Source organism: Rutilus rutilus (genome assembly GCF_951802725.1).
Source record: "Rutilus rutilus genome assembly, chromosome: 13".
NCBI lineage: Eukaryota > Metazoa > Chordata > Actinopteri > Cypriniformes > Leuciscidae > Rutilus > Rutilus rutilus.
The window spans coordinates 20,179,898-20,204,779 of record NC_140218.1 but is presented as its reverse complement, the minus strand read 5'-3'; the positions used below and the strand labels follow the sequence as shown (position 1 = coordinate 20,204,779).

General features: G+C 36.1%; 2 protein-coding genes across 2 annotated transcripts; both read left to right on the top strand.

The window, feature by feature from the left end:
• The first annotated feature begins 291 nt into the window (after window positions 1-291).
• casp9 (caspase 9, apoptosis-related cysteine peptidase) lies at window positions 292-6,983 on the top strand. Its single transcript, XM_084427661.1, has 10 exons — window positions 292-1,204; window positions 1,577-1,775; window positions 1,937-2,044; window positions 3,193-3,245; window positions 4,904-5,080; window positions 5,184-5,273; window positions 5,509-5,656; window positions 5,963-6,151; window positions 6,271-6,380; window positions 6,728-6,983. Exons 1-10 carry the CDS (start codon window positions 1,073-1,075, stop codon window positions 6,833-6,835), a joined length of 1,314 nt encoding a protein of 437 aa, XP_084283787.1. The 5' UTR covers window positions 292-1,072; the 3' UTR covers window positions 6,836-6,983.
• Window positions 6,984-7,964: 981 nt separating this feature from the next.
• Window positions 7,965-20,314, top strand: arhgap4a (Rho GTPase activating protein 4a). Its single transcript, XM_084427655.1, has 24 exons — window positions 7,965-8,160; window positions 10,067-10,156; window positions 10,437-10,608; window positions 11,328-11,490; window positions 11,724-11,786; window positions 11,901-12,029; window positions 12,999-13,127; window positions 13,212-13,433; window positions 13,505-13,606; window positions 13,770-13,958; window positions 14,571-14,655; window positions 14,733-14,760; window positions 15,012-15,108; window positions 15,188-15,248; window positions 15,338-15,415; window positions 15,498-15,626; window positions 16,410-16,515; window positions 16,603-16,827; window positions 18,143-18,192; window positions 18,271-18,439; window positions 19,057-19,155; window positions 19,404-19,535; window positions 19,631-19,697; window positions 19,786-20,314. Exons 2-24 carry the CDS (start codon window positions 10,090-10,092, stop codon window positions 19,957-19,959), a joined length of 2,736 nt encoding a protein of 911 aa, XP_084283781.1. The 5' UTR covers window positions 7,965-8,160; window positions 10,067-10,089; the 3' UTR covers window positions 19,960-20,314.
• Window positions 20,315-24,882: the final 4,568 nt, after the last annotated feature.

Genomic DNA, 24,882 nt, shown 5'->3' with positions numbered 1-24,882 from the left:
TTGTTCATTGTCATTTGCAAAAATCAAAAATTACATTGAGGAATGAATAGATCAGGACACAATTCTCCAATTACTGCTGTAATTACACAACTGCTTGGTTTTATCTGTTAAGTTGTTATACTATTAAGTTATTTTAGTGCAACTTATTTTGATGTCATCTTGTTGGCTCTTGCATGTTTGTTGAGAGCCAACACACTTGATTGCAAGATGCCTCAGTTAACCTTGATGTGCATTTATTCACATCTGCATTAGATATGAGCACATAGACTACACTGGACTTCTTTTGCTGCTTAAATCATGTATTTAATTGGAGGTTGAAGAGCCAAAATTACTTACTTGAATTAACATTCACTGCCTTTACCAGTAGGTGGCAATACAATTCTGCAATGTTCACTTTCTGTAACCACTATTTACTGGCATGATTGTTTTACATATAATATTGGCAAAGCAGTACACACACACACAGACAGAAAAGAGAAATAATAGAAGGAAAAAAATATACGCCAGAATGTTGGAATAGTTGCTATATGCTTCCCTATCGATATAATGATGTTGCATACTCTTAAAGCCTTAATGCTTTAACGATTACTCAAAGCACTCCAGTATTGTTTAATGTTATGTGTGAATTACATTTTACATAGGCTATGTGGAACTTCCCCACTAATATGTAAGAGCTGTTTCTTTTTCTATTCCACAGACATTGAAACTGTTATTCCCTGCATCCAGTTATACAACTACATTTAGTTTCCTACTAATGAAATTTTCATTTCTATAGAAATTATATGAGTAATTTATTTTCGAGTTAAAAGGTTTCAGTTTCACGGTCTACTTTTAGAAACACCTGCCCAACCCGGAGTCAATGACGTCATCGCCAGCGTGATGTAAACAAGGAAGAGAATTAAAGCGTCGAGCGAGGAGACGTTTGTTTTGTGTTGATTAAAAGCCTATTCAGTTCAGTTCTAGCATTCTTTTTTTACGCGTTTACTGTATATTACTTCAACAAAAAAATCTGTTATATTGAAAACTCATAGTCTATAGTCATAAACACTTTAAATACCGAATTGTTGCCAGAATGGACCCTAAGCACAGACAGATTCTTCAGCGGCACAGGCTTAATCTAGTCACGGCATTAAATCCTGCAGATATCTTTGATGGGCTTTTGTCAAAAGGTGTCTTCACCCAGGACATGATCGATGAAATACAGGTAATAGTGATGTCTTTGTTCTCATAGAGAAAACTGGGATGGGATTGTGAAAGTTTACACGCTTAAAGGAACAGTACACCAATAAATGACCATTTATGTTATTTGTTTACTCACCCTCATTAAACCAGTATGACTTTTGTTCTTCTGTGAAACAAAAGAATATGTAAAGAATGACAGTCCCAGTCCCACTTTCATTACTGATTTTAACATTTAATTCAAACTGCCGTGCTTCAGACAGGATGTTCACTTGTTAATAATGTGCATTGTTTAGTTTCCAATTATGAAGGTAATGCGATGTGACCACTGTCCATTCATGTGCGGGTAGTTCCGTTGCCAATCTGCGAATGTGACACATTAATTTTCTCCTAACAGAGCAAAGCGATCAGACGAGACCAAGCCAGGCAACTGGTGACAGACTTGGAGACGAGAGGGAGTCAGGCTTTCCCAGCCTTCCTGGAGTGTCTGCGTGAGACTGGCCATCATGATCTCGCAGAGCTCCTTCAAAGTGGAGATGGTGCTCATCGGCCTCCTCCCGTCCCAGTACAGCCTTCACTGATCCCTCTGCCAGTCCGTAAGTGTTACTTCCATAATACAGTGGAACATAAAACACCCTACCCTAACCATGATCCTCTTGAGATGTGTCTGTAACTGCCACTATGATTTTTCATAGTATATTAAAAGAAAGTACAAGTTATATAGAAATATCTTGTCTGATCTTGTGATTCAATGCAGAGAATCCAAAATGTCCTGAAAAGCCAGACATGCCTGATCTCACTCCTCGATTAGTAGTCCTACCATCAAGACCAGAAAGCCTGCCTCTGCTCAAGCCTCTTAGCCCACGTAAGTCACTGTCATGTAAAACAGCTCCCTACATTGTAGTTTTAATTCTCAATAAAAAGTTAATTTTCATCTGTTTAATAGGCTACTACTAAAATTACTTAGTCACCATGAAATCAGCATTGACAAGTCTTATTTTTTATGGAATATTGCTTTATTTATTATAAATGATTTATCTTGGCACATCTTCTTCTTCTTCTTTTTACGATTCATGAGGGCAGGACAACTTATCACTTACATGAGATCACAGCAATTGAGTGCAACAGTCGGGTTTTAGAAGTAAAAAAATATATATAATTTTCTCCTTAGGAAAATAGATTTTTAATCATTACTTATAAACCTTTAAAACACAGTTCTATTGTGAGCTGGGAGGTTGTTTATCAATGTCATTTGCTTCTGGTGAAGTTGTCAACCTGCATTATTTTAGTATTTAGTATTTAACAGCAAAATTCATGGTGAAAAAATTAAATGCATGATGCTGTACAGAAAATTTCACCAATCAGAGTCGCCACAAGCAAAATGTGCCAAAAGAGATCTTTAGCTCCACCCACTCTCATGAGGCACTGTGAATTACGTAATTGAGTCGGTCTCCCTACTCTCTCAAAATACTTAAATATTTTAGTATATATACATATATATACATGAATGTTTTGCAATAAACTTAAAATATGTTGTTTATATATATACTCAACATTTTTAAATGAGTAATTTTATATTCCTCCATTGTTTTTCATTTGATTATGCTGTTCGCAATGCTTCATAGGATTGTAGTTCTTTCTCTCAGTAAAACCGGTAAATATACAGTCTTGATTCTTCTTGTAGCTAGTTGGCTTGGTCCATGGCTTATATCATAGGGAATCATAGGGATTTAAATAAGTCTTTGATAATGCATGTTAACAGACTTTTTAAAATCCCTATGGGTAAAATGAATGGAAAAAATACTTCCAGAACCAAAGCCCCTGAGCCCCTGAATACTTCCAGAACCAAAGTGTGCAGGCACTGTTGACCTCAATGAACCTATGATCCAATTAATTCCCGATGTACATGATCAAGTCCTGCACTCAATTTCTTTTTCTTGTTTAAGAAGCTGTTTCACTATTGCAACTTCTGCTTCATGGCTGCTTTAACTTTGGATATATGCATGTCCACAGCTTCTGAAACACTAAGGGTGAGACCAACCAGGCCGAGACGTGACAGTATACAGGTAATCGTGTTCACTCATTGGCATTGCTCACTAATAATTGAGTACAAGTGTTCTTACTTTTCAAACAAAATGTATCACGGTTTCCACACACATATTTTTAATAGAAATGTATAATTTTATTAATAGTTTATACATTTTTAATAATAATATAAATTTTATTTTAATATATATATAGACTTTATATATATATATATATTACTACAATATACACTATTGTTCAATAGTATGGGGTCAGTAAGTCTGGAGTAATGACTGCTGAAAATTCAGCTTTACCATCACAGAAATTAAATATAGTTAAAGATATTTAGTTAAAATATCGTTTTTTATTATAATAATAATATTTTACTGTATTTTTATCAAATAAATGCAGCTTGGTGAGCATAACAGGCTTCTTTAAAAAATATTAAAAATATTACCGACCCCAAACTTTTGATCGATGGTGTATATTAAAATTTTATATTAGCCTATGACACATGAACCATTTTTGTTACTCTGAAATAAGACTTAATAATTAATGTAACAAACTGATTATCATGCATTTGAGTTGGTTCTAAATGTTCATCTTAAATTGTAAAAAATGAAGTGCAAATTTATTGATTAATTATTATATTATATCTGTGTTCACACAAGTTTTTAGTGTTTTCAGTTTTGTGTGAAAAAGATTTTTCATCCTAAGCAACTGGCAGGGAACACGGGGAACATCCTTGTGGAATAACATGGAAATAGTTCCGTACACAAGCTGAATCAAATTCTTGAGTTGAGACTTAAAGGGATACTCCACTTTTTTCGGAAATATGCTCATTTTACATCTCCCCCAGAGTTAAACAGTTGAGTTTTACCGTTTTAGAATCCATTCAGCCGAACTCCGGGTCTGACGGTACCACTTTTAGCATAGCTTAGCATAGATCATTGATTCTGATGAGTCCAGTAGCATTTCTTTCAAAATGACCAAAGAGTTTCAATATTTTTCCTATTTAAAACTTGACTCTTCTGTAGTTAAACCGTGTACTAAGATCGACGGGAAATGAAAAGTTGCGATTTTCTAAGCCTATATGACTAGGAACTACTCTCATTCCAGCGTAATAATCAAGGAACTGTGCGGCTGTACCATGAGTGCAGCAGGCGTAATGATATGACGCAGCGCCTGAAAATAGGTCTAATAGGTTAGACAAACTTAGTCCCGGTCACGTTGGAAGAAGTTACCGAGCTGGGGACTATTTTCAGGCGCTGCGTCATATCATTACGCCTGCTGCACCCATGGTACAGCCGCACAGTTCCTTGATTATTACGCTGGAATGAGAGTAGTTCCTAGTCATATAGGCTTAGAAAATCGCAACTTTTCATTTTCCGTCGATCTTAGTACACGGTTTAACTACAGAAGAGTCAAGTTTTAAATAGGAAAAATATTGAAACTCTTTGGTCATTTTGAAAGAAATGCTACTGGACTCATCAGAATCAATGATCTGTGCTAAGCTATGCTAAAAGTGGTACCGTCAGACCCGGAGTTCGGCTGAATGGATTCTAAAACGGTAAAACTCAACTGTTTAACTCTGGGGGAGATGTAAAATGAGCTTATTTCCGAAAAAAGTGGAGTATCCCTTTAAAGACAGACATGAGTTGCACCCAAACTCTAAAAATTATTATTATTTTTTTTACAGACTTACAAGATGGATGCCAGTCCGTGTGGGATGTGCCTGATTATAAACAATGTAGATTTTCAACCAGCCTCTGGACTAAAAGATCGAAAGGGCTCAAACATTGACTGTGACAAGATGGAGAAAAGATTTAAAGCTCTCAACTTTGAGGTTATTGTGAAAAGGAACTTGAAATACAAAGTAAGCACAGTATTTCCTCTTCTTCTTACTGTAAACATAGCTGTAAGACAAATGTCCGCCTGTCCTTTATACATTTTAGAAAAAAATGTGCTCCCTTCTTTAGCATATAAGACATGAGATGTCATCTTTAGCGAAGAGGGATCATTCTGCATATGACTGCTGTGTGGTGATCATCCTTTCACATGGAACTGAGGTAAAACAAGTCGTATATGCAGTATATATGTACGGTATATACATATAAGTATTTTTTTTTAATTTTAAAGAGAATAATATGCTATATTTGCTTTTACAGTTATGAAGACTATTAGTTTCACAACATAGAAGTACAACCTCACTTTTGTTTGCATGAGCAATTTTATGTGCTTCCTCATTTTGTAGAACACCCTCATGCATGAGATCTATTTTCTTGACATTTCTCTAATGTTTAGGCAAACCACAATCGTTTCCCTGGAGCAGTTCATGGTGTTGATGGACCAGCTGTCCCAGTTCAGTTAATCACAAACTACCTCAATGGCCAGAACTGTCCTTCTCTGCAGAGCAAGCCCAAGCTGTTCTTCATCCAGGCCTGTGGAGGAGGTGGGCATCTCAGAAATTCTTCACAAGTCTCATAGCCATCTACCGTTGTGCTGTGAATTTTCATGTTCAAGATCCAGTCATTTCACTGGAAATCCACACGATTGGGAATTTCGCAATGAGTTGGTCACGTGAACTTCGCCGTCTTGGCCACAATGAAGTGGCCTGGTTTGAAAGTGCTTCATACATTGCTACACAATTAACAATAGACACTGCACCTTTTTCCCCATAACATTTCACCAAAATTTTGCTAATGTGATCACACCCAAAGACAACCCAAGGTTTAACTTCTTTTGTGTGCACCTGTAGGTGAGAAGGACACAGGTTTTGAGGTTTCTCCAGATGAGGCTGAACCCTCTTTGGGTGGGATGGATGACCAGATGGACGCCATTCCCATGTCCTCCAGCAGCGACTCTCTCAGCACGTCTGATGAACTTGATGCTCGGGCCACTTTGCCCACACCCAGCGACATCCTGGTGTCCTACTCAACTTTTCCAGGTCTGTGTTTTGGTCATATTGTGCCATAAACACGTTGTTTGGTTGAGTAATAGTTCAGGAAGTCAAACCTTTTGATTGCCAAATACAAATGACTGATCTACATGCTAATGTATTTGAAGGCTATGTCTCTTGGAGGGACACGCAAGCCGGCTCCTGGTATGTGGAGAATCTTGATCTTGTGCTTGAGGAGAATGTTGCCACAGATGATCTGGTGACCATGCTGATGATGGTACGTCTTTGTCCCGTAAAGCTTCTTAAAACTTTTAAGATTCATGTGATAGAGGCAGCCACTGATAGATGCAAATATGTCCTCAAAAATAGAAAAAAAAAGAAGAAAAAAAACTCCATAATAATGCTACCAATTACTGTAGAGCAGCATGGCAATATGTACCATTTCATAGCAGAATATCTAGAATATATCATTTTTAAAGGGTTCAACACTATGTACGAACTATATACTACTCTTCAAAATGCATCACATGCAGTACAAAATTGTGTTTGACTGTCCAGCTAAAATAACTATATTGTGATAATAGTTATAATTAATAAATAAAATGAAATATCTGTTTTCTTTAGGTAAATGCTGCGGTCTCCCAAATATCTGCCAAAGGCCTGTATAAACAAATGCCTGGATCTTTCAACTTCCTCCGAAAACTTCTCTACTTTCAGTCTTCACAGTCATAATGGCTTGAAGACCTGTAGTATGTTTTTGAATGCCGCCTTCCATTAGAAATCTATGTACACTATTCCGTTAGAATATGATGTATTTGTGATGTGATAAAAAAACACATTTGTTGTTTTTTACGTCATAAACTGAACCATGTGATCAGAACATTTGACTGGAGTTCTTGTTTTTAACAATTTTATAATTAGCAAGCAATCAAACCATTAATACCTTGTAACTATTATTGTTATTTTTATAAGTGCAATTTTTATTATTTTTCTACTTTGTGTGCAGCAGGAGGAGGACAATAGACTTTAAGTGGAAAGTGGTTAACTGTCTCACCATGTTCTCAAGAAATACCCGATTACATACTGTGCATCTTTTGAAATAAAACAAATATCAGAAAAATAGAAATATGAAATTAAAATTATAGTTTCAGTAATGAAGCTAATACAACTGAAACTAACAGACTTTTTAGGTTTCTCAAAATAAATAGATGAGGCATTGAGGAGAGGAAGGAAATGAATAGGTCCTCACACACTAACACCAAAAAAACACAGATGATAGCAATGAGCTGTGACTTTGTTTCTGAGAACAAGAAAGTGATTAGAGATATTACTAAGACTTGTGTTATTAACTTATTAATAGGCTCCATCTGTTGCAAAAACAGAACATACCTGTTATTTCCTTTTGTGCTTTATGGATAGATTAAATAAATAGGAACAACCCGTCAGCATGAGTGAACAAAAAGGACAATCTGACCCATGCAAGCTGCTTCTCCTTCTGTAGGAGGAAAACTGAAAGGTCATAATGCTTGTTTTAGGGGCATAGTAGCCACTTTAGAGGCATCAGAATCAAGTAGTTTCCAGCTTTTTTTGTTTGTCTTACCAACCTCAGTTGCTATCATCAACCTGTGTGGGCAGATCTTGGAAACTGCCGTTTACTTTCAGAATGACATTAATCTTTAAGATGTCCAAACACGCAGGCATAAATAGCTTTAAATGAAACGTGCCACCCCAAATAAAGCCTGTCAAATACAGTAAAATAGTTGTTTGAAACCTTAGTGAAAAGATAGTGTTTGTGAAAGTGAGAAGGCACTAGAGAGGAGGGGCCAATAAGGTGAGGTTTTACTCCGCATTCAGTACACTCACTGTCAGCACACAGTGACCGAGTGAGGAAGGAGAAGAACTGTCTGGTCTTTCTCTGTATCTCACTGTGTTTATGTGAAAGGGAAACAAGAGTTTATCAGTGTTTCCGTTTGGACAAGTGATAATATAACTGTGTGGAAGTTGTTTAAGTGGATATACTGAGAATGCTAATGTGAATACCAGCAGGTATTACTAAGGTAAGTGTTGTGGTTTTTCTTATAAAATAACATGATATTGCACAGATGCTTTTTTCTGTAACATTTGATTGTGCTTTTGTAGTTGTTATTTTTATCATACATTACTTTTGGTTAAAAATATATGACAATATAATTTTAGCAATGCATATTACAAACCGTTTTATTTCTAAAAAGTAACTCCCACAAATTTTTTAAATAATATGTATTCTTAAAGACAGACAGTTTTAAACTAAGGCAGCAAGGGTAAATAAAGATACATCTTATGTTAAGAAAATTTAACATTAAATTTGAAGATATGAAAGCGAAATATTTTGGTGGACATTTGGCTATTTTCAAGAGATGTAAATGAGGAAGTTTCTGTGAAGAATGATAGAAGGAGAGAGGGGAGGGGGGTGCTGTCGTCTTGACTCATGGTGAGAGTTTACCGCTGCTGTCTGATTTGCTCTTAACACAGGAAGTCTACTATCTTCCCCATTTTGACACTTTAGAAGTGCAATTTGTTCACTAAACTGAACAGTACACTGACTGGACATTTACTGTACTGTAGGTCATGGCAGGCCAATGACCCCTGTCACATGCTGAATGAGGACACTTTTGCTGGAGATTACAATGAGCAGACAAGCATGAATGAGTGCAGTGTCTTAAATGTAGAAATGACTAGATATAGCATATTATAGATCTAAATGTGTCTGTTTGTTTTAAATCAGAATATACATTTAATTGAATCATTTAGCAATTTTTATCCAAATGACTTACAAATGAGGAAAACAATGGAAGCAATCAAATCAACAATAGAGCATATGCATGTGCTGTGACTAGTCCCAGTTAGTCTGGCACAGTACACATATCAAGGTGTTCTTATAGATATTATATAATAGTAAGTGTTATTATTACGACGAAAAAGATGCATCTTCAGCCATTTCTTGAAAATGAAAATGAGTTAGGCAGGTCATTCCACCAGCGAACAGTCAAGGTAAAGGCCCGTGAAAGTGATTTTGTGCGTCTTTGGGATGTTGCCTTTTCCACATGCAGAACGCAAGCTTCTGAAGGGCACATAAGTCTTAAGTAGTGAGTTTAGGTATAGGGGTGCAGAGCCAGTGGTTGTTCGGTGCGAAAATATCAGTGCCTAAATTTGATGCGACCGGCAATTTGTGCAAGTTTATGTGCAACCAGTGCAAGTTTTTGAAGAGAGGTGTTATCCAAGACATTTTACTATGACAATAAATGCTGAGAATCCTATTGTGAATTGATTGGATAGATTCTCAGGACTTCTTTATATACTTATTGTATACAAAGGTAAGTTGTCTTGTGTTAATTGTGGACAATTAAATTTGAGTGATTATCATAGTCCATATTATCTTAAAGCCAAAGATATCTGAATATGGATTTGATTTTGTGATTGATCTTGGAGCTTAAATGGATTAAAGGAAAATATGAATAATGCCTTTTTGTCCACATTAAAATTCAGTTGTATAGATAGTTCAGTCATGAAACTCTATTCATGTTCTAATTGGTTCATTCAATGTAACATTCTCAGTTAATCAGCGATTTCACATCCATTATCATTTCCCTTTATGACCAAGATCTCATGGTAATTCTTATTCTAGGCCTCCGCCGCCTCAGCACCACATGTCTAGATCTGCAACAGGGGTCTCCCTCTCTCTAGTTGTTTCCATTAATTTAACGGTCCGAGAATTTAGCAGAAGCAAGTCGTACTTCCTCTGCACCAGCAGCAGCGTAGCAGATCTAGTCTGCCAAGACCAAACACATTCTATTTACATTAAGAAAATGTTTTACAAACTATCCCGAGAGTTGTCATGATTGAACTAAAAGCATACATTGCCAATGAAAATATGTTTCAAGTGTATATCTTCAAACTTACTTCTATATGACATGTTCGAAGCAGAATCTCACCTAGTTGGAGCTACAATGTCATCCCACGTCAAGCTGAGGAGGGACAGAGTGGTGACAGCGGACTACGACACACAGATTAAAGGTAATGGATGTTCAAACACTAAATACTCAATAAACGTTCTGAGGAATAGAAAATGGAACCCAACTGACTGCTTTCCAATGAGATGAAATCTGCTGCAAGTTTTTGCATGTACTTCCACCATCACAAGACAGATTTGACAAAGATAACCAATCCTTATTGCCTCCCATCTTTGTGAAATCAACATGTTAATAGTTAATTGTTTTTTGACACAATGTCATATGAAACAGATTGATAAAGAGGAACTATACCAATATAATTGTTCTCTCTTTCTCTTCTCTAGAGGTGCGTTTGCAGCTGGCGGAGCAGTTGAGGATATTTGACGGTCAGGTGGAGCAGAAGACTCAGGTGTTTCAAGATCTGATTGATTATTTGCGCAGACGGGGCGAGATCGAGGGAGAGTACGCCCGCTCACTGGACAAGCTGTGTGACAGGTTCTCCTCTAGAACCAAGAAGTGAGAATATACAAAGAACAGATCACCATTATTACATAAAATTGTTATCAACTTATAAATGAATTCTGTACAAACAGTGGCCCAAAAATGGCTTAAAAAGCTTGTAAGGGCAATTTATGTTTAAGAACTTTCACAAAACACATACGCACACGATCAAAAGTTTGGGCTCGGTGAAAAATCATTTTATGCTCACCGAGGCTGCATTTATTTGATCATTAATACAGTAAAACAGTAATACTGTTAAATAAGATTATAATTGAAAGTGTCTCTTTAACTCTGTTTGAACATCTTTTAAAATGTAATTTATTGCTGTGATGGCAAACTTAACTTTCAGTAACCATTACTCCAGTGTTCAGTGTCACATGATCCTTCAGAAATCATTCTAATATGCTGATTTGTCACTTAAACAAGATTTCTTATCAATGTTGAAAACAGTTGTACTGCTTAATATTTTTGTGGAAACCATCTTACATTTTTTCAGGTTTCTTTAACGAATAGTACGGTTAAAAGAACGGCATTTATTCGAGAGAGAATTCTTTGTATCAATGTAAAAATCTTTACTTTTGATCCTTACTGATCAAAAACATTAATTTAATTAAAAAAACTAAAAAAACTTGTTGACCTCAAATTTTGAAATGGCAAAGGTTTCTAAACTGATGTACATACATAGATTGCTGTGTATCAGGAACTTGATAGCTCTTTGTTCCTATCACTCTCAGGAAGGAGCCCAGCCATCAGTCAGTGGTTAACTGCTGGCAGGTGCTGTTGACACAAACACGTCAGGAGAGCAGAGATCACAGTTACTTGAGTGACAGCTACATCAACATTCTGCCTCAGCAGCTTTCACACTGTGTTGAACATGCCCAACGCCTGGCCAAACGGGTACACACATACATTTTTACATCCTTACACATTTGCAGACATGAACACCCACACATGCATGCCCCGTTCTAACTGTACACGTGGCTTCCTTTGCACAGACACTTTGCAGACAGTGCACAGAAACATAACACCTTTAGCACAGTCACCGGCCACCCTCCTGACGTTGTAATACAGTGTTACTAAGACAATCATTTACCAATCATGTCTCTTTTTTCATTATTTATATGTTTCAGAGCAGGGACATTTACACCCAGTTACAGGATGGACTTCTGAAGGTCACCACAGAACTTCAAACGGTCAGTTTAACCCCTCATTCCTCTCATCAAGCCACGTTTCTTTCAGAATCGATTGTAAACATGCATTTACAGTTAATGGATTGCAAATCTCATTCCTATGTTTGTGGAAATCAGACCTTGAAGACATATTACCAGTACTATTCTGAGTTCCTGTCCGCAGAAGGCAAACTAAAGGAAGCAGTCAGACTGGAGGAAAAGCAAAAACAAAGTGCTTCTAAAAAGATGGAACGACAAATAGAGAAAGTATACTTCCTTTTTAATACCAAAATATAAAATGGTTGTGAATGAAATGGTTAAAATTAAAGATATATTTAAGGTTCTATACAAGTTAAACTCAATCTACTGCACTTGTGGCATAATGTTGATTACCCAAAAAAAAGAAGAATTTCCACTTGTCCTTCCTTCTTAAAAAAATGATGGACAAATCTGGGTTACAGTGAAGCACTTTTCATGGAAGTGAATGTGGCGAATTTGTATAGCGCCAACATTGTAAACAAAACGGAGGGGGAAGATATTGTGGCCACAAATGAAAAATTAGTTCCCTTGTTTAGTAACTAAATTACTACTGAATCAATGTAATCTAACCGGTTTAAAAGGGGAGTGACCATAAAAGTTACTTACTCTGTAAATGTATGTCCAACAACCCAACAACTTTGTTGCCATTACAACATAATGCCTAAAACCCTTAACCAATCGTAGATATGAGGAGAACTTTATACAGATCAAATAATGCACAAGTTTTAACATAAGAATGCTTGAATTTAACATGAATTTAAAAAACAAAACAAATAATGATGTTCATGGATAAATCATTTATAATAAATACTGCAAAATCCCCTGCAAAATCCCCCGCAAAATCCCCCCCCCCCCCCCCGCCGATTTTAATGTGACTTTAAAGAAAATTAACGCATGAGTTGAATTATTTTTTTGTGTTAATCAGCGTAATGCCATGTTGACTTTAGCTTAACTTGTATTGAATATAGTACAAAATCAAGGAAACAATCGCATATTACAGTGCTTTGCCTGCATGCACATGGGCAGCATTTTCCTCTGTGCAGTGATGTGGGGCAAGTGTTCTTTGCATGTGATTGCGGCAGATTGCAAAGCAGAGTGTTTGGTTGTTGTGGTTAAGTAGTGCAACCCTGTTTGTGTGTGGATAAATTATTGTTCCAGTAACTTCTGAGGTTACATTTCACCTTTATGTGTGCATAGAGGCAAAGTAAAGTTCAAGAAATTCAGCTTAAGAGCACAAAAGCACGCAATGACTACCTGCTCAACTTGGCTGCAGCAAATGCATGCATGAACAAATACTACCTTCAGGATCTCTCCACTCTCGTAGATGTGAGTTTCTTTGTATTACCTCTATATGATCAGGTTTTTGTACTGAGCAGGTATAATTCAACCTCTCATTGCATGCCCTCTCAGTGCTGTGATCTGGGTTACCACCAGTCCATATCCAAGGTGTTCCGTTTTTACCTGACCAGTCGCCAATGGGGCCAGCAGAACTTGAGCTCCGGGCTGCAGCAGCTGGACACAACTGTCTCAGAGCTGAACCAGAACCAGGACAGAGACACTCTCATGCAGGCCAACATCTCAGCCTTTTGCCTGCCCCTGCGCTTTCAGTACCAACCCTATGAAGGCGACCAGGTACTGCGTGATAAAACGTCTATGTACATAAGTGTAAAAATGTGCAGTTGCTTATATGTGTCCTCTTCCAGGTGGTTGAGGTGTCTGCAAAGTGTGAGATGATGAGCGAGCTGGTGACTCGCTTCCAGCAGCTGCAGTCTAGGCTGTCTTCAGTCACCACGGAGGTTGAGGAGGTACACAAACCCCACTGAATCACACAAATGATTATTATGTATGTAGCACTACTGTCAAATGACAGGATAGATGTAGTGATATTTGGATGAATAGATTCTGTATTTATGAGTACTCTTTGGTTCTGGTTCATCTAAACATGAATATACATAAAAAATATTGCAGTCCGGCAAATTACTTCAGTCGGCCCAAAATTCCATGCTGGATGGTATTGTTGAGGACACCTTTGGATCCATCCCAGACTTTCCCAGCAGCCCGTTATCACCAGAGGGGAACAGTGATACATCAATCAGTAAGAACTATCAGATGAAGCGCAGAGCCAGCCTTCCGGACACTGAGAGTTTCTATTTCACGGTAATCAAAACAAATTATGATTTAGTTATTTAGAACTTTCTGTTCACCAAAGATAATAAAAAATTATCACGGTTTCAACAAAAAAAGTAGCAGCACAACTGTTTTCAACATTCCTGTTCTGATGGATCATGTGACACTGAAGACTGGAGTGATTCCTTTAATTCAGCTTTGCTTTCACAGAATTTTAAATATATTAAAATAGAAATCCATTATTGAACACTTATTGAATATTATTGAATATTTAATATATTAAACATAATTCAATTATATATATATATATATATATATATATATATATATATATAAATAAATGTAAATATATATATATATATATTCAATATTTGTAATGCTGTTTTTATATATATATTTATAATATTAAATATAAAATATTATAATTATTATAAAAATATGATTATGGTAAATATTTAATATATTTACTATAATATAATTTAAATAATACATTTCTATCACGTTTAGAAATTTAAATATGTATTATTTCATACAATTATTACTATTACTCTATTTGTCTTCATTACTGTTTTTGTCTGACTTTTTCTAATACTATGACTTTATAGTAATATTTTTATTTACTATGACTTTATGATGTTGCAGAAAGTCAGAGACCATCTATGCAGCAGCTCTTTAATATCAAAATTGGAGGCCAAACATGACCTGCTAAAGGTTGCCATTCAAAAAGGTAGAATAATGTTTCCTATCTATACAGAAATTGTTGTAAAGCGAAGACCATTGATTTTTGTTCTTTTTTGTTATCAGCTGAAAGTGTTGATGTAGCTCATTCCAGGTAAGGAAACAAGGCTTTCTTTAACTGACATCCTACAAGAGGTAATGGCTGGAAATATATATATATGTGTGTGTGTGTATATATATATATATATATATATATATATATATGTATGTCACATAATTTATAAAGATATATATGGCAAAATTGGCAAATGGTAAAATTCCTGCATTTTAATTGGTTATAGTGAAAGTAAAATGGTCTGTTTTTAGTTTTAGTGTTGATTAAATTAAACATTTCTGTTTAATTAGAACATGCTCCAAAAGATCTGTGCGTCATAAAAAGACTAACCCCGGTGCCCAGATCAACCAGAAGCTCTTCAGTGGGGATCTAATATCATACATCCAAGTAAATCTCTCAGAAGTGCTCTGGATTTACTCAGAACAGTTCAAGGCATCTGACTCACTCAGTGTTTCGTCCCTATTAGGCATCAGGACAGCTCATTCCTGCAGTGGTGGAAAACTGCATTCGGTTCATCAACCTCAATGGTAAATCAGTAGATAATTCTTTTTTTTTCTACAATTCTTTCCATCTTAATCACTGGTTTTCTAACCCATTCACCCTTTTCTCTGGTAAGGCTTACATCATGAGGGATTGTTCAGAGTGCCGGGATCTCAGATGGTGGTGAATCAATTGAAGGATGCGTTTGAGAAAGGTATGTGCACTGAGTGATGATATTCTCCTTCCTTTCACTGAGCATTAGTAATAGGCTGTGATTTTTTCGTAATTATTCATAGGCGATGACCCCCTTGCTGATGGGGGATGTGACATGGACTCTGTGGCTGGAGTGCTGAAACTTTATTTTAGAGGACTAGAGAAACCCCTCTTTCCTGAGGACAGTTATGACCAACTGATGGAATGCGGGCGTAAGAGGACTTTACCACACTATTACGTGCTTGTTTGTTTTGTATAATGTATGTGAGTTCAGACATGACTGTTTAAACATTCAATGAAATGTTTTGAATGTGCTTTTCTTTCTAGTTATAAGGTTTCCTGTTGAAATTTGGGCAGGGACAAATTGAAGATCTCATTTTATAGTTAGCGAGTAGCCTTCAGTTTACATGGTGCTGTTCCATTTTTTAAGAACTTTTAATAGTTCCTAATTAAAACAGTGCCTAATTAAAAATCCAGAAAATTGCTTTACACTACGATTAGTACATTACTTTAAAAAAAGAAAAAAGAAAAGAAAGAAATTATCTCTCTCTCTCTCTCTATATATATATATATATATATATATATAAATATATTTTTATATATATTAAAAAAAGGCCAAAATTTATTATAAATACACATTGCTAGTGTAGTTATATTTCCTATATATATTTTTGGCCATTTTTTTATTTTCAATTAAAAAAAACTATATATTGTCCAATATATATTGTCCTTAATATATATATATACTGTATATATATATATATATATATATATATATATATATATATATATATATATATATATAAAAATGCTGCTACTATTGATTTGCTTCTGGTTATTGGCAGTCAATTATTATTTTAGTGAACAATTTATTTTATTAGTTAATAAATTGATACAAAAGGAAACCTGTCCGTTTTAAATGCATTTCTGCATTTAATTGCAGCAATGAATAATGAATAAATTTCATGGTGTCTTTAACTTTCCCTCTCTTTCAGAAATAGATGACGAAACAAAAAAAGTAACACAGCTGAAGTGCGTCATCTCCACATATCCTTCCACGCTCATCATTGTCATGAGATATATTTTTGCATTTCTTCACCAGTGAGTATCACAGGGTGTCACTGGGTGTTGGCCTTTTTTCTGTCATGAAATCAACGCATCTTAATGTTTGTATGTGTGTGTGTAAAGTGTCTCCCAGTACAGTGATGAGAACATGATGCAGCCCTATAACCTGGCAGTGTGCTTTGGGCCAAGTCTAGTGAGGGGGCCAGATAATGGTGATGCATCAGAGCTTCAGCGCATCAATGCCCTGGTCAAGAGTATCATTATCCAACATGAGAGTATCTTCCCTAGCCAGAATGAATTACCCGGGCCAGTGTATGAAAAGTGCATGGCATTGGAAGAAGAAGACTGGTGAGAATTAAGCTCCATCCCTTTAGTGCGCACACACACACAAACACATATGTGCTAACAGCATAAGGCAAAAATCTTTTAAGCATGCTTGATATTTAAAATATAAGCATATCCAACTTTATTTACATACGTACAGTTTACTCACGTAAAGTGATATATATGGATGTAAAATAATGCCAAATGTTCTTGAAACAAAAAAAGCCTGTTGAATTGCACTACTTGTAAAAATATACCTTGTATTTTCCATTCTTGCATTTTAATGCATTGTATTTTTAGGGCTTGCATTTTTATGGGCTGAAATTCAGCATGGTTGAATATTTAAGCTGTGAATATTTCAATTCAAAACATTTCAAACGCATTTTCATTATTAAAAATTCAATAATACTAGTGTTAGTAGTTAGAAGCTGTTGGAAGCAACAATATGTGCTGTGACTAATCCCAGTTTGTATTGCACAGTACATGTAGCAACTTTTTTTTAAATAAATAAAAAAAATAGATAGAATGGAAATATAATAGAATAGTAAATGTTAAATTTAACTGGTCAAGTGCAGACGAAAAAGGCTTCTTGAAAATGGCTAAAGACGGGTTGAGTTAGGCAGGTCATTCCAACAGCATGGAACAGTCAAGGTAAAGGGCCGTTAAAGTGATTTTGTGCGTCTTTGGGATGTTGCCTCTTTTACTTGCAGAACGCAAGCTTCTGAAGGGCACATAAGTCTTAAGTAGTGAGTTTAGGTATAGGGGTACAGAGCCAGTGGTTGTTCCTACGAGCGGCTATTGGCTATTGGCAAATTGATAAAGAGAGGTGTGATGTACGCTCTGTTCGGCTCGTTAAACACCACTCTCGCTGCTGCATTCTGGATCAGTTGCAGAGGTTTGACAGTACATGCTGGAAGGCCTGCCAAAAGAGCATTACAATAGTCCAGTCTGGATAGAACAAGAGCTTGGGCAAGAATTTGTGTAGCATGCTCTGATTGGAAGGGCCTGATCTTCCTGATAAAGCAAATCTGCAGGACCAGGCACAGCTCTATAGAGCTGGATATATCCCGCAATTTTACCCTGCATACATACGGTATCACAATAAGCAATATGTACTATATAACAAATCTTATCTACTTGATTGTTTACATGATCGTAAAATGTAAAACTAGATTATCGCCCAGCTCTAATCCGCTAAATGTGACTATAAATTGAAGATATTAAAATATTAGAAACATTGACATCATGATTTTCTATTAATATGCTTTGAAACAATGTGTATTATGAAAAGCACTATACAAATAAAATTGACTTGACTTAATATTTCTTATGCCTACAGTGAGACTGTAACAGAGGAAGGTGATGGCGAAACAAAAGAAGGAAAAGACGGTAAGTTTGACATAGTTTACTCTCAACATTGGGTGAGTAGAACTAAACTAATTTCTCTGTCTTGTTTTTGATGTGCAGAGCTGCGTGGAGTGGCCTTGTTTGACTACACAGGCCGTTCTTCAGCAGAGCTGTCCTTTAAACACGGGGACCGCTTCATCCTATACAGCAAAGCCTCCTCTGATTGGTGGAGAGGGGAGGTGAATGGGACAAAGGGGCTCATCCCAAATAAATATATTAGTGTGCAAAGGTAGGTTTTTTTTTATCTCTAAATGCATGGCCGCTTTTAACAATTTAAAGAAAAATGTGGATAAAGATGCTTTGCAATGCTACACTTCATTCTAGCCCTCACAAATATTTGCACATTATACTGAAATTCAATCCCGTGGGACGTGAAGAACAGTAACCAAGGGGGTGGAGCTAAGCAAATGGTCAACTGAAGAAACTACTTACTGATTTCACTTCTTTATATACTTGATTTCCCATGGTCAGTGGATTTCTACATCCATTTATGTCACCGCCTGTTGGAGTTGCATAACTTTATTGGGTAATTATCCCCAATATCCATCCCGACAGATATAAAGACAGATATAAGACATAAATTCTCTCTCATTAATAACTTTTTAATAAAAAAAAACCTTTGCAATATTCTATACTTCATTCAAGCCCACATAAATATGTCTTTTAGAGTTTTTAGAGCCTTTTAGAGTTGTAGAACTTTATTGGGTGTTATATAAATTGAACGCATTTAGAAGAATTGACTTGTGTCTCATGAATCACTATTGAGTCAAAGCCACAATCAGTTACTACAAACCACAGTCCAGAGAGTCATTACACTCCTCAATTCTCTCCCTCTATGTTGCTCAGTGTGGATGGAGGCCAAGATCAGAAAGGGAAGGAAACTCTGAAATCCAGCTGTGGTAGACAGCAGACAGAGGAAGAGATGAAAACAGAGCAAAGTACACGGTAAAACACTCACATATTGTAATGTGTGGAGGATAGCTTTGTTATTATATTCTGTTTAGTATGTGACTTGTACAGAGTTTATACAAATACAGCAAATCAAACAAGCATATTATCTACGTATGTGAACCTCATTCTTGCTACATAATGATGACCAAAGAATGAATCATCATTCTTATTGCATAATGATGACTAATGATTCAGTAACTAGATAAACTATGAGAATCATTTTATCTGTATTCGTTTTCTAGGCTCAAGGTCACAAGTGACAAAGCCGGGGTCGGACCCAGCCATGTCACTTCTGGAAAGGTTTCGTTACAAATACCCACAGGACAATATATACAGACAGGAACTTCTCCAGGGGCTCTGCGGAAAACATTAGAGTGTGTAATTGGTTTGTTTGGCATTATGGAGATTTTAATGTCACAGATGATGTCATGGAATAATGACTAAATCAGTCAATTTATAACTTTGACAGCCCTCAAATGAGACGATCCACTAACGAGGGGGGAAGCAGAGAGGAACTCGGAGTAGAAGTGGATAAGGTCAGGATGTTTAAATCCCAGTTATAATACCAATGAGATCTCCTCCCTCCCCCTACTAAAGTGTGCTTTTGTCTACCATATCTTGCAGGAAGTGCATCACATGATGCACTCAGTGTTTAAGGAGCTTCTTGTCCGCCAATCTTCCCCGGATAATAACACATCTACGTCCACTGAGACAACATCCCCTGTGCAAACGCCTTCGAACAGAGGACTGGGGTGGAAAGGAAAGGGTTTATTTAGATCAGCTGACCATGTTGGCTGAAAAAATTTAAAAAAGAAAGAAAGAAAGAAAGAAATGAGGAGAAGGGGAAACTTGTAACGAAAGTAAAGAAACACAAGAAAATTTAGGTGAAACATAAGTGTGAGCTCAGTCTCTGTGTATGGTATGTTTTTGTACTGTTTCAAAAGGTTGGTTTAAGAGGCACTATCAATCCATCATGTGAAATCTGTTTTAGCTGTGAATGCATGTGACTGTTATAGTATGTACAATATGTTGCCATTTTCTTTCCTACAGTCTCATTTGCACACTTGTAACAAGCAACTGTTCTTCAGTGTACTTTACTCTGTGGAATAAGAATATATCAGGCCTACAGTAAGGCTATAGTCTCACAAAGGCTCATCTACTGTCATTTTCTTTTATTTTCTATGTAAGTGACTGTGAAAACTTTGTAAGAAATTTAAAATACTACACAGCACCAGACTTACACAAGATAAACTAATTTAATATCAAGAAAGATAACAGTTAGAGAACAGTTAGTAATTAATAACTGTGTTACAAGTGACTTGTAGGTAATGAAAAATTGGACACTGAAGGTGAACAACAACATGTTTATGAAAGACAATAATATTCCATATAAACAACACATGAAAGACAAAAGGAGAAAAAGTTAAGAGTAGAGGTTTTAGGTGCAGTAAGAAATTATTTGTTATGAAAAATGTATGCAGAAAATAGCCTTACTCCCTGAAAGGTATAACTAAAATAACAGTCATAAACGGTAAACAAAAGTGGCCACAAGCCGTTCTGACTACAAGCTTTTAGTTTCACTCTGAAAGAGATACTTTTCTTTGTGTACAGATATGACGTGACAGCGACACAGGGGAATGATGTATGTATGCAATTTCCAACAAAATGTGTCCCCACCACAGCTAAATCATTATAGGCTTACACAAGTGTATTTGTGTAAAATATCTTTTGCACACTCTCATTGATAACATTTTGAAAGTCTGAGGTACTTTCTGCATGCAAATCGTTGTGCATTGTCTGAAAAAAGTGTACCGTTAGGGTCCATTTGTGAACGCTTTGGGTACAAATGCTGTGGTTGTACCCTAACGGTTCATATTTACACCTCAAGGAACTAATAAGTTATCCTACAAATGTCTTTCATGATTCCACCAGGGGTGGTATAATGCCCTTTTCACAAGATGTAAAATAAGTCTTTGATGTCCCCAGAGTGTGTATGTGAAGTTTTAGCTCAAAATACCCCACAGATATTTTTATATAGCATGTTGAAATTGTCACTTTTTGAGGGTGAGCAAAAACGCACCGTTTTTGTGTCTGTTCCTTTAAATGCAAAAAAAAAAAAAAAAAAAAACGCTGCTGAACAACTTGTGTCCTTTTACCTCACACACACATGCACTGAAAATTTCTAAAATTTTAGCCTTTTATGTTCAAACTGGAGTCAGACAATGATGGAGAGACTCAAGAAAAAGTGACGTAGAAGCAACAGGACATTTCTGATTGGTTAGTTGATGAATTTAATGTAACTTATGTGTAGTTATCTTCTAGTCATTGATTAGCATATTTTGTCATCATGATAATCTATAAATCGCGTTCCCGGGGGCGGGGTTTATGTACATTTTAGAGTTAGTGATGTCACTAACCCGGGAGGAATGTCGTGTAGTTCCTACCAGCCGTTTGTTGTAGTCCTTAAAAAGCAATTTCTTTAAAAGAAAATATCTCCCTTTGCTTTGAACTTTGAGCGTTGTAACTTTGCAGATGCTGTTTATGCTCAAACAACAACATTACACACTAACTAAAGTTAGAAAAGTGATATCATAATCAACCACGAACCACCCCTTTAACCTTTAGCCCGCATGAACAAGGAAGGTTATGACATGATGGCTTTCTCGGTTCAGACCTTGACGACGGAGATAAAAGATAAAATAAGCTGGTCACTGAAGATGAAGAATCACAGAAATTCAGAGGTAAGTTTAATTACTGTTAAAATCCGTTGTAATAATGGTGTAACGTTATTTCCCAACTTTATGCCAATACGTAACTTAGGCCTACATGTTGGCCTACATGTACAAAATATTGTTTTCCTATTTAAGATTATTAATGTTATAAGACTGGAAATGTTGCCTTACAAATACCTCCCATTATTTCTTGCATAATATTTTATCTAATGGAAATTTATAGTTTTACTCATTCAAAAAAAATGTATTCAGTCATAATACTTTGAAATTGCACCATTTGTTGTAGTAGCTATAGGCCTAGCCTACCACATTTGATCATATCTTAATGCGCACTTTGGCGTTCTACAGTAGCCTAGCCTACAGTTTTGCAGTTAGTTTTGATGAACAATATTTTCTTTCCTTGAAAAAGCATGGGTGAATCTTAGATATTGGAATCTTAAGCTGGGGAGTGGGGACACGCCTAACGACTAGCTGAAATGATTCTGAGACTCACTGAACTGAACACACTAATTTCAGACTGTTTGCAACTACTGCTCTTGATTTTCCGTGGTGTGCATGGTGTCTCCATGAATAGCCAGAAATGATTCTTGTCCCTCTGATGGAGAAGTCTATTTCATTTCCTTTGACATTTTTCCTTGAGAAACAGCAATGTTATTGAATCACTGAAAATTGCAATAGCCTCTAGTTCCATTAACCGTTTGTCAGTTTTTTTAAAATATTTTTTTACTTATTTAAATAGGCTACTTGACATTTTAGATAAGTGCTTCTTTATAAGGTGAAAGAAAAATTGCAGTTCTGACTAATAAACACTTGAGGGCAGTAAAACTCCGATATGACCGAAGTGACAAGTCAAAGTCGTAATCATAAAAATGGCCTTTTCAAGATTTAGTAACATTACTTAATAATATCACGATCTTTTCCCAAAACTGTAAAAACACAAACTTGAAGAAAATAAAAATAAATCCTTAACAATGTCAGTATATAATTGGCTACAAAAGGTAGGCGTTCAAAATATGGGATCAGTTATTTCCACAGTACTTTCCAATAAATTCCAAACTTTGTAGCCTTCATTTGACAGCTTTACATTTTTTATAAACTTTATAGACCTTCATAACTTTTATATAATACTACAGGTATTTGCAATTAACTATAAGTGCAAGCAAGACAGGCTATTAAACAGAATGCAATGTCTGGCCTTCAGAAATGTGTTTCTTGTGTTTTCAGATCCAGCAGTGTGCCAGTAACTTGGCCAGCTGCCAGGACGTCCTAAGGCCAACTAAGGTGTAAGTAATTTCATCCTTATTAGAGAGTAATGCTTAAAGCTTATGTAATACTGTAAAACAAACACGCAGTTCTTGCAGAAATCCGGGAAAACATTCTTGCAAAGGGCTCCTAGATAAATATTTCAGAGATGAAATGGGCTACAAACTAATCTTATTTTGAGCAGCTTTTTATTATGTAGGCTGATCCGATGTTGTATTTTCATGCATGATCTGATCTGGCGTGAAAATATTTTTAGCAGCAGCTGTTTTAGACGTCCTTTTTCTCACTGTTGTGTTTATTAACCTTTCAGCCCGGTCAACATTTCTTATAATGTGGACCTGCTGTTTGTAATCATGTTGTATACATCCATGCACCACATCAGTGCATGCGACGATAGTATTCATTCAGGGTTTTTATTACTTGAAGTTCACACAATTTTTTGGGATATATTTTAAACAGTTACACAGAATGGAACTAGACTAATATACTACCAGTAGTGTCATAATATATAATAAAACTGTTAACTACTTTAAGCTCTAAAATCCAAACTTAGATGAGAGACTCTGCTGCCGGAATGATAATTATTGATCAGATTCCAAAGATCTTTTTGCTCTAAAATGGACCACATTTGCCCCCCCCCCCCCCCCCCCCCCCAAAAAAAGTGTGCACTGAAATGCTCATTATAGTATTTGGGAATCCATCACTCCGAAAGGAAAATTACAGAGTGGAATTCCAGGCAAAGTTTGGCTTTCCTGGACTATTTTGAAAGTGTAAATTCTTTGTTGTCACTTCATGCTGTTTATTGAGTCTTACATTTTTCTATAAAAAGAAATAGATTTATTTCGGTTATAAGCTTCATGCTATATCTGACCCCAATTTCTTCTTAATGGATGGGTCAGCCTCTCAACAGATCTATTCCCCCTTTATATCTCTAAAACTGCCAGAAACGGCAATGAATTAGTGAATGACCTCGGACACAGCCACAGCACATCGTCTAACACTGGCAGGATTTCTGTGGTCATCCTTAACCATGGCCATTAATAAGCACCACGTTCCTATCCAACAAAGCCTACGGGATGAGAAGAAATGATGGTTTCATTCATAGGAATGTCTCAAGGATCCAATTCGATCCCACATGACCCTGACTTTTAGGTTTGCACTTTAAGACTTTTATTTTTGACACGTAAACAGTGTTTAATAAAGCTCACTTGCCCAGCAGTTCACATTAGTTTAATACTGGTCTTCATTGTATTTCCTGTTCTCAGAGGAAACAGACTTTAAAAGAATTCAAAGGTTAATCTGGGATCCAAAGAGATGTGTATATGATAATGTCAGAGGGATAGATACCCATTTAAGGACATAGTTTTGGTTTTGCATGTGAGCACAGAATGTTCCAATTGCTATCCCTACTTGAAGTATGAATTGTCTGTTAGCCTTATAAACAGTAGTGTTTTTTGTGTACAATTTTTACTGCACTTTTTGGTTCATTATGCAACTGGTGATGCACTGACCAAAAAGAGAAGTTATCACTCAAATCAATTTCAAACATCCAAGTATATGTAAGGAAGTTTACGATAATGACAGACACGGTAATGAGACATACCACTTTCCAAGTAAATAAATGAATACGAAAAAATTAAATATGGATTTAGGGTGTTGATAGAATTATAGTATAGTAGTCCACTATAACGTACAAAACAATTGTCGTAGCAGATCAGTTTGTGAA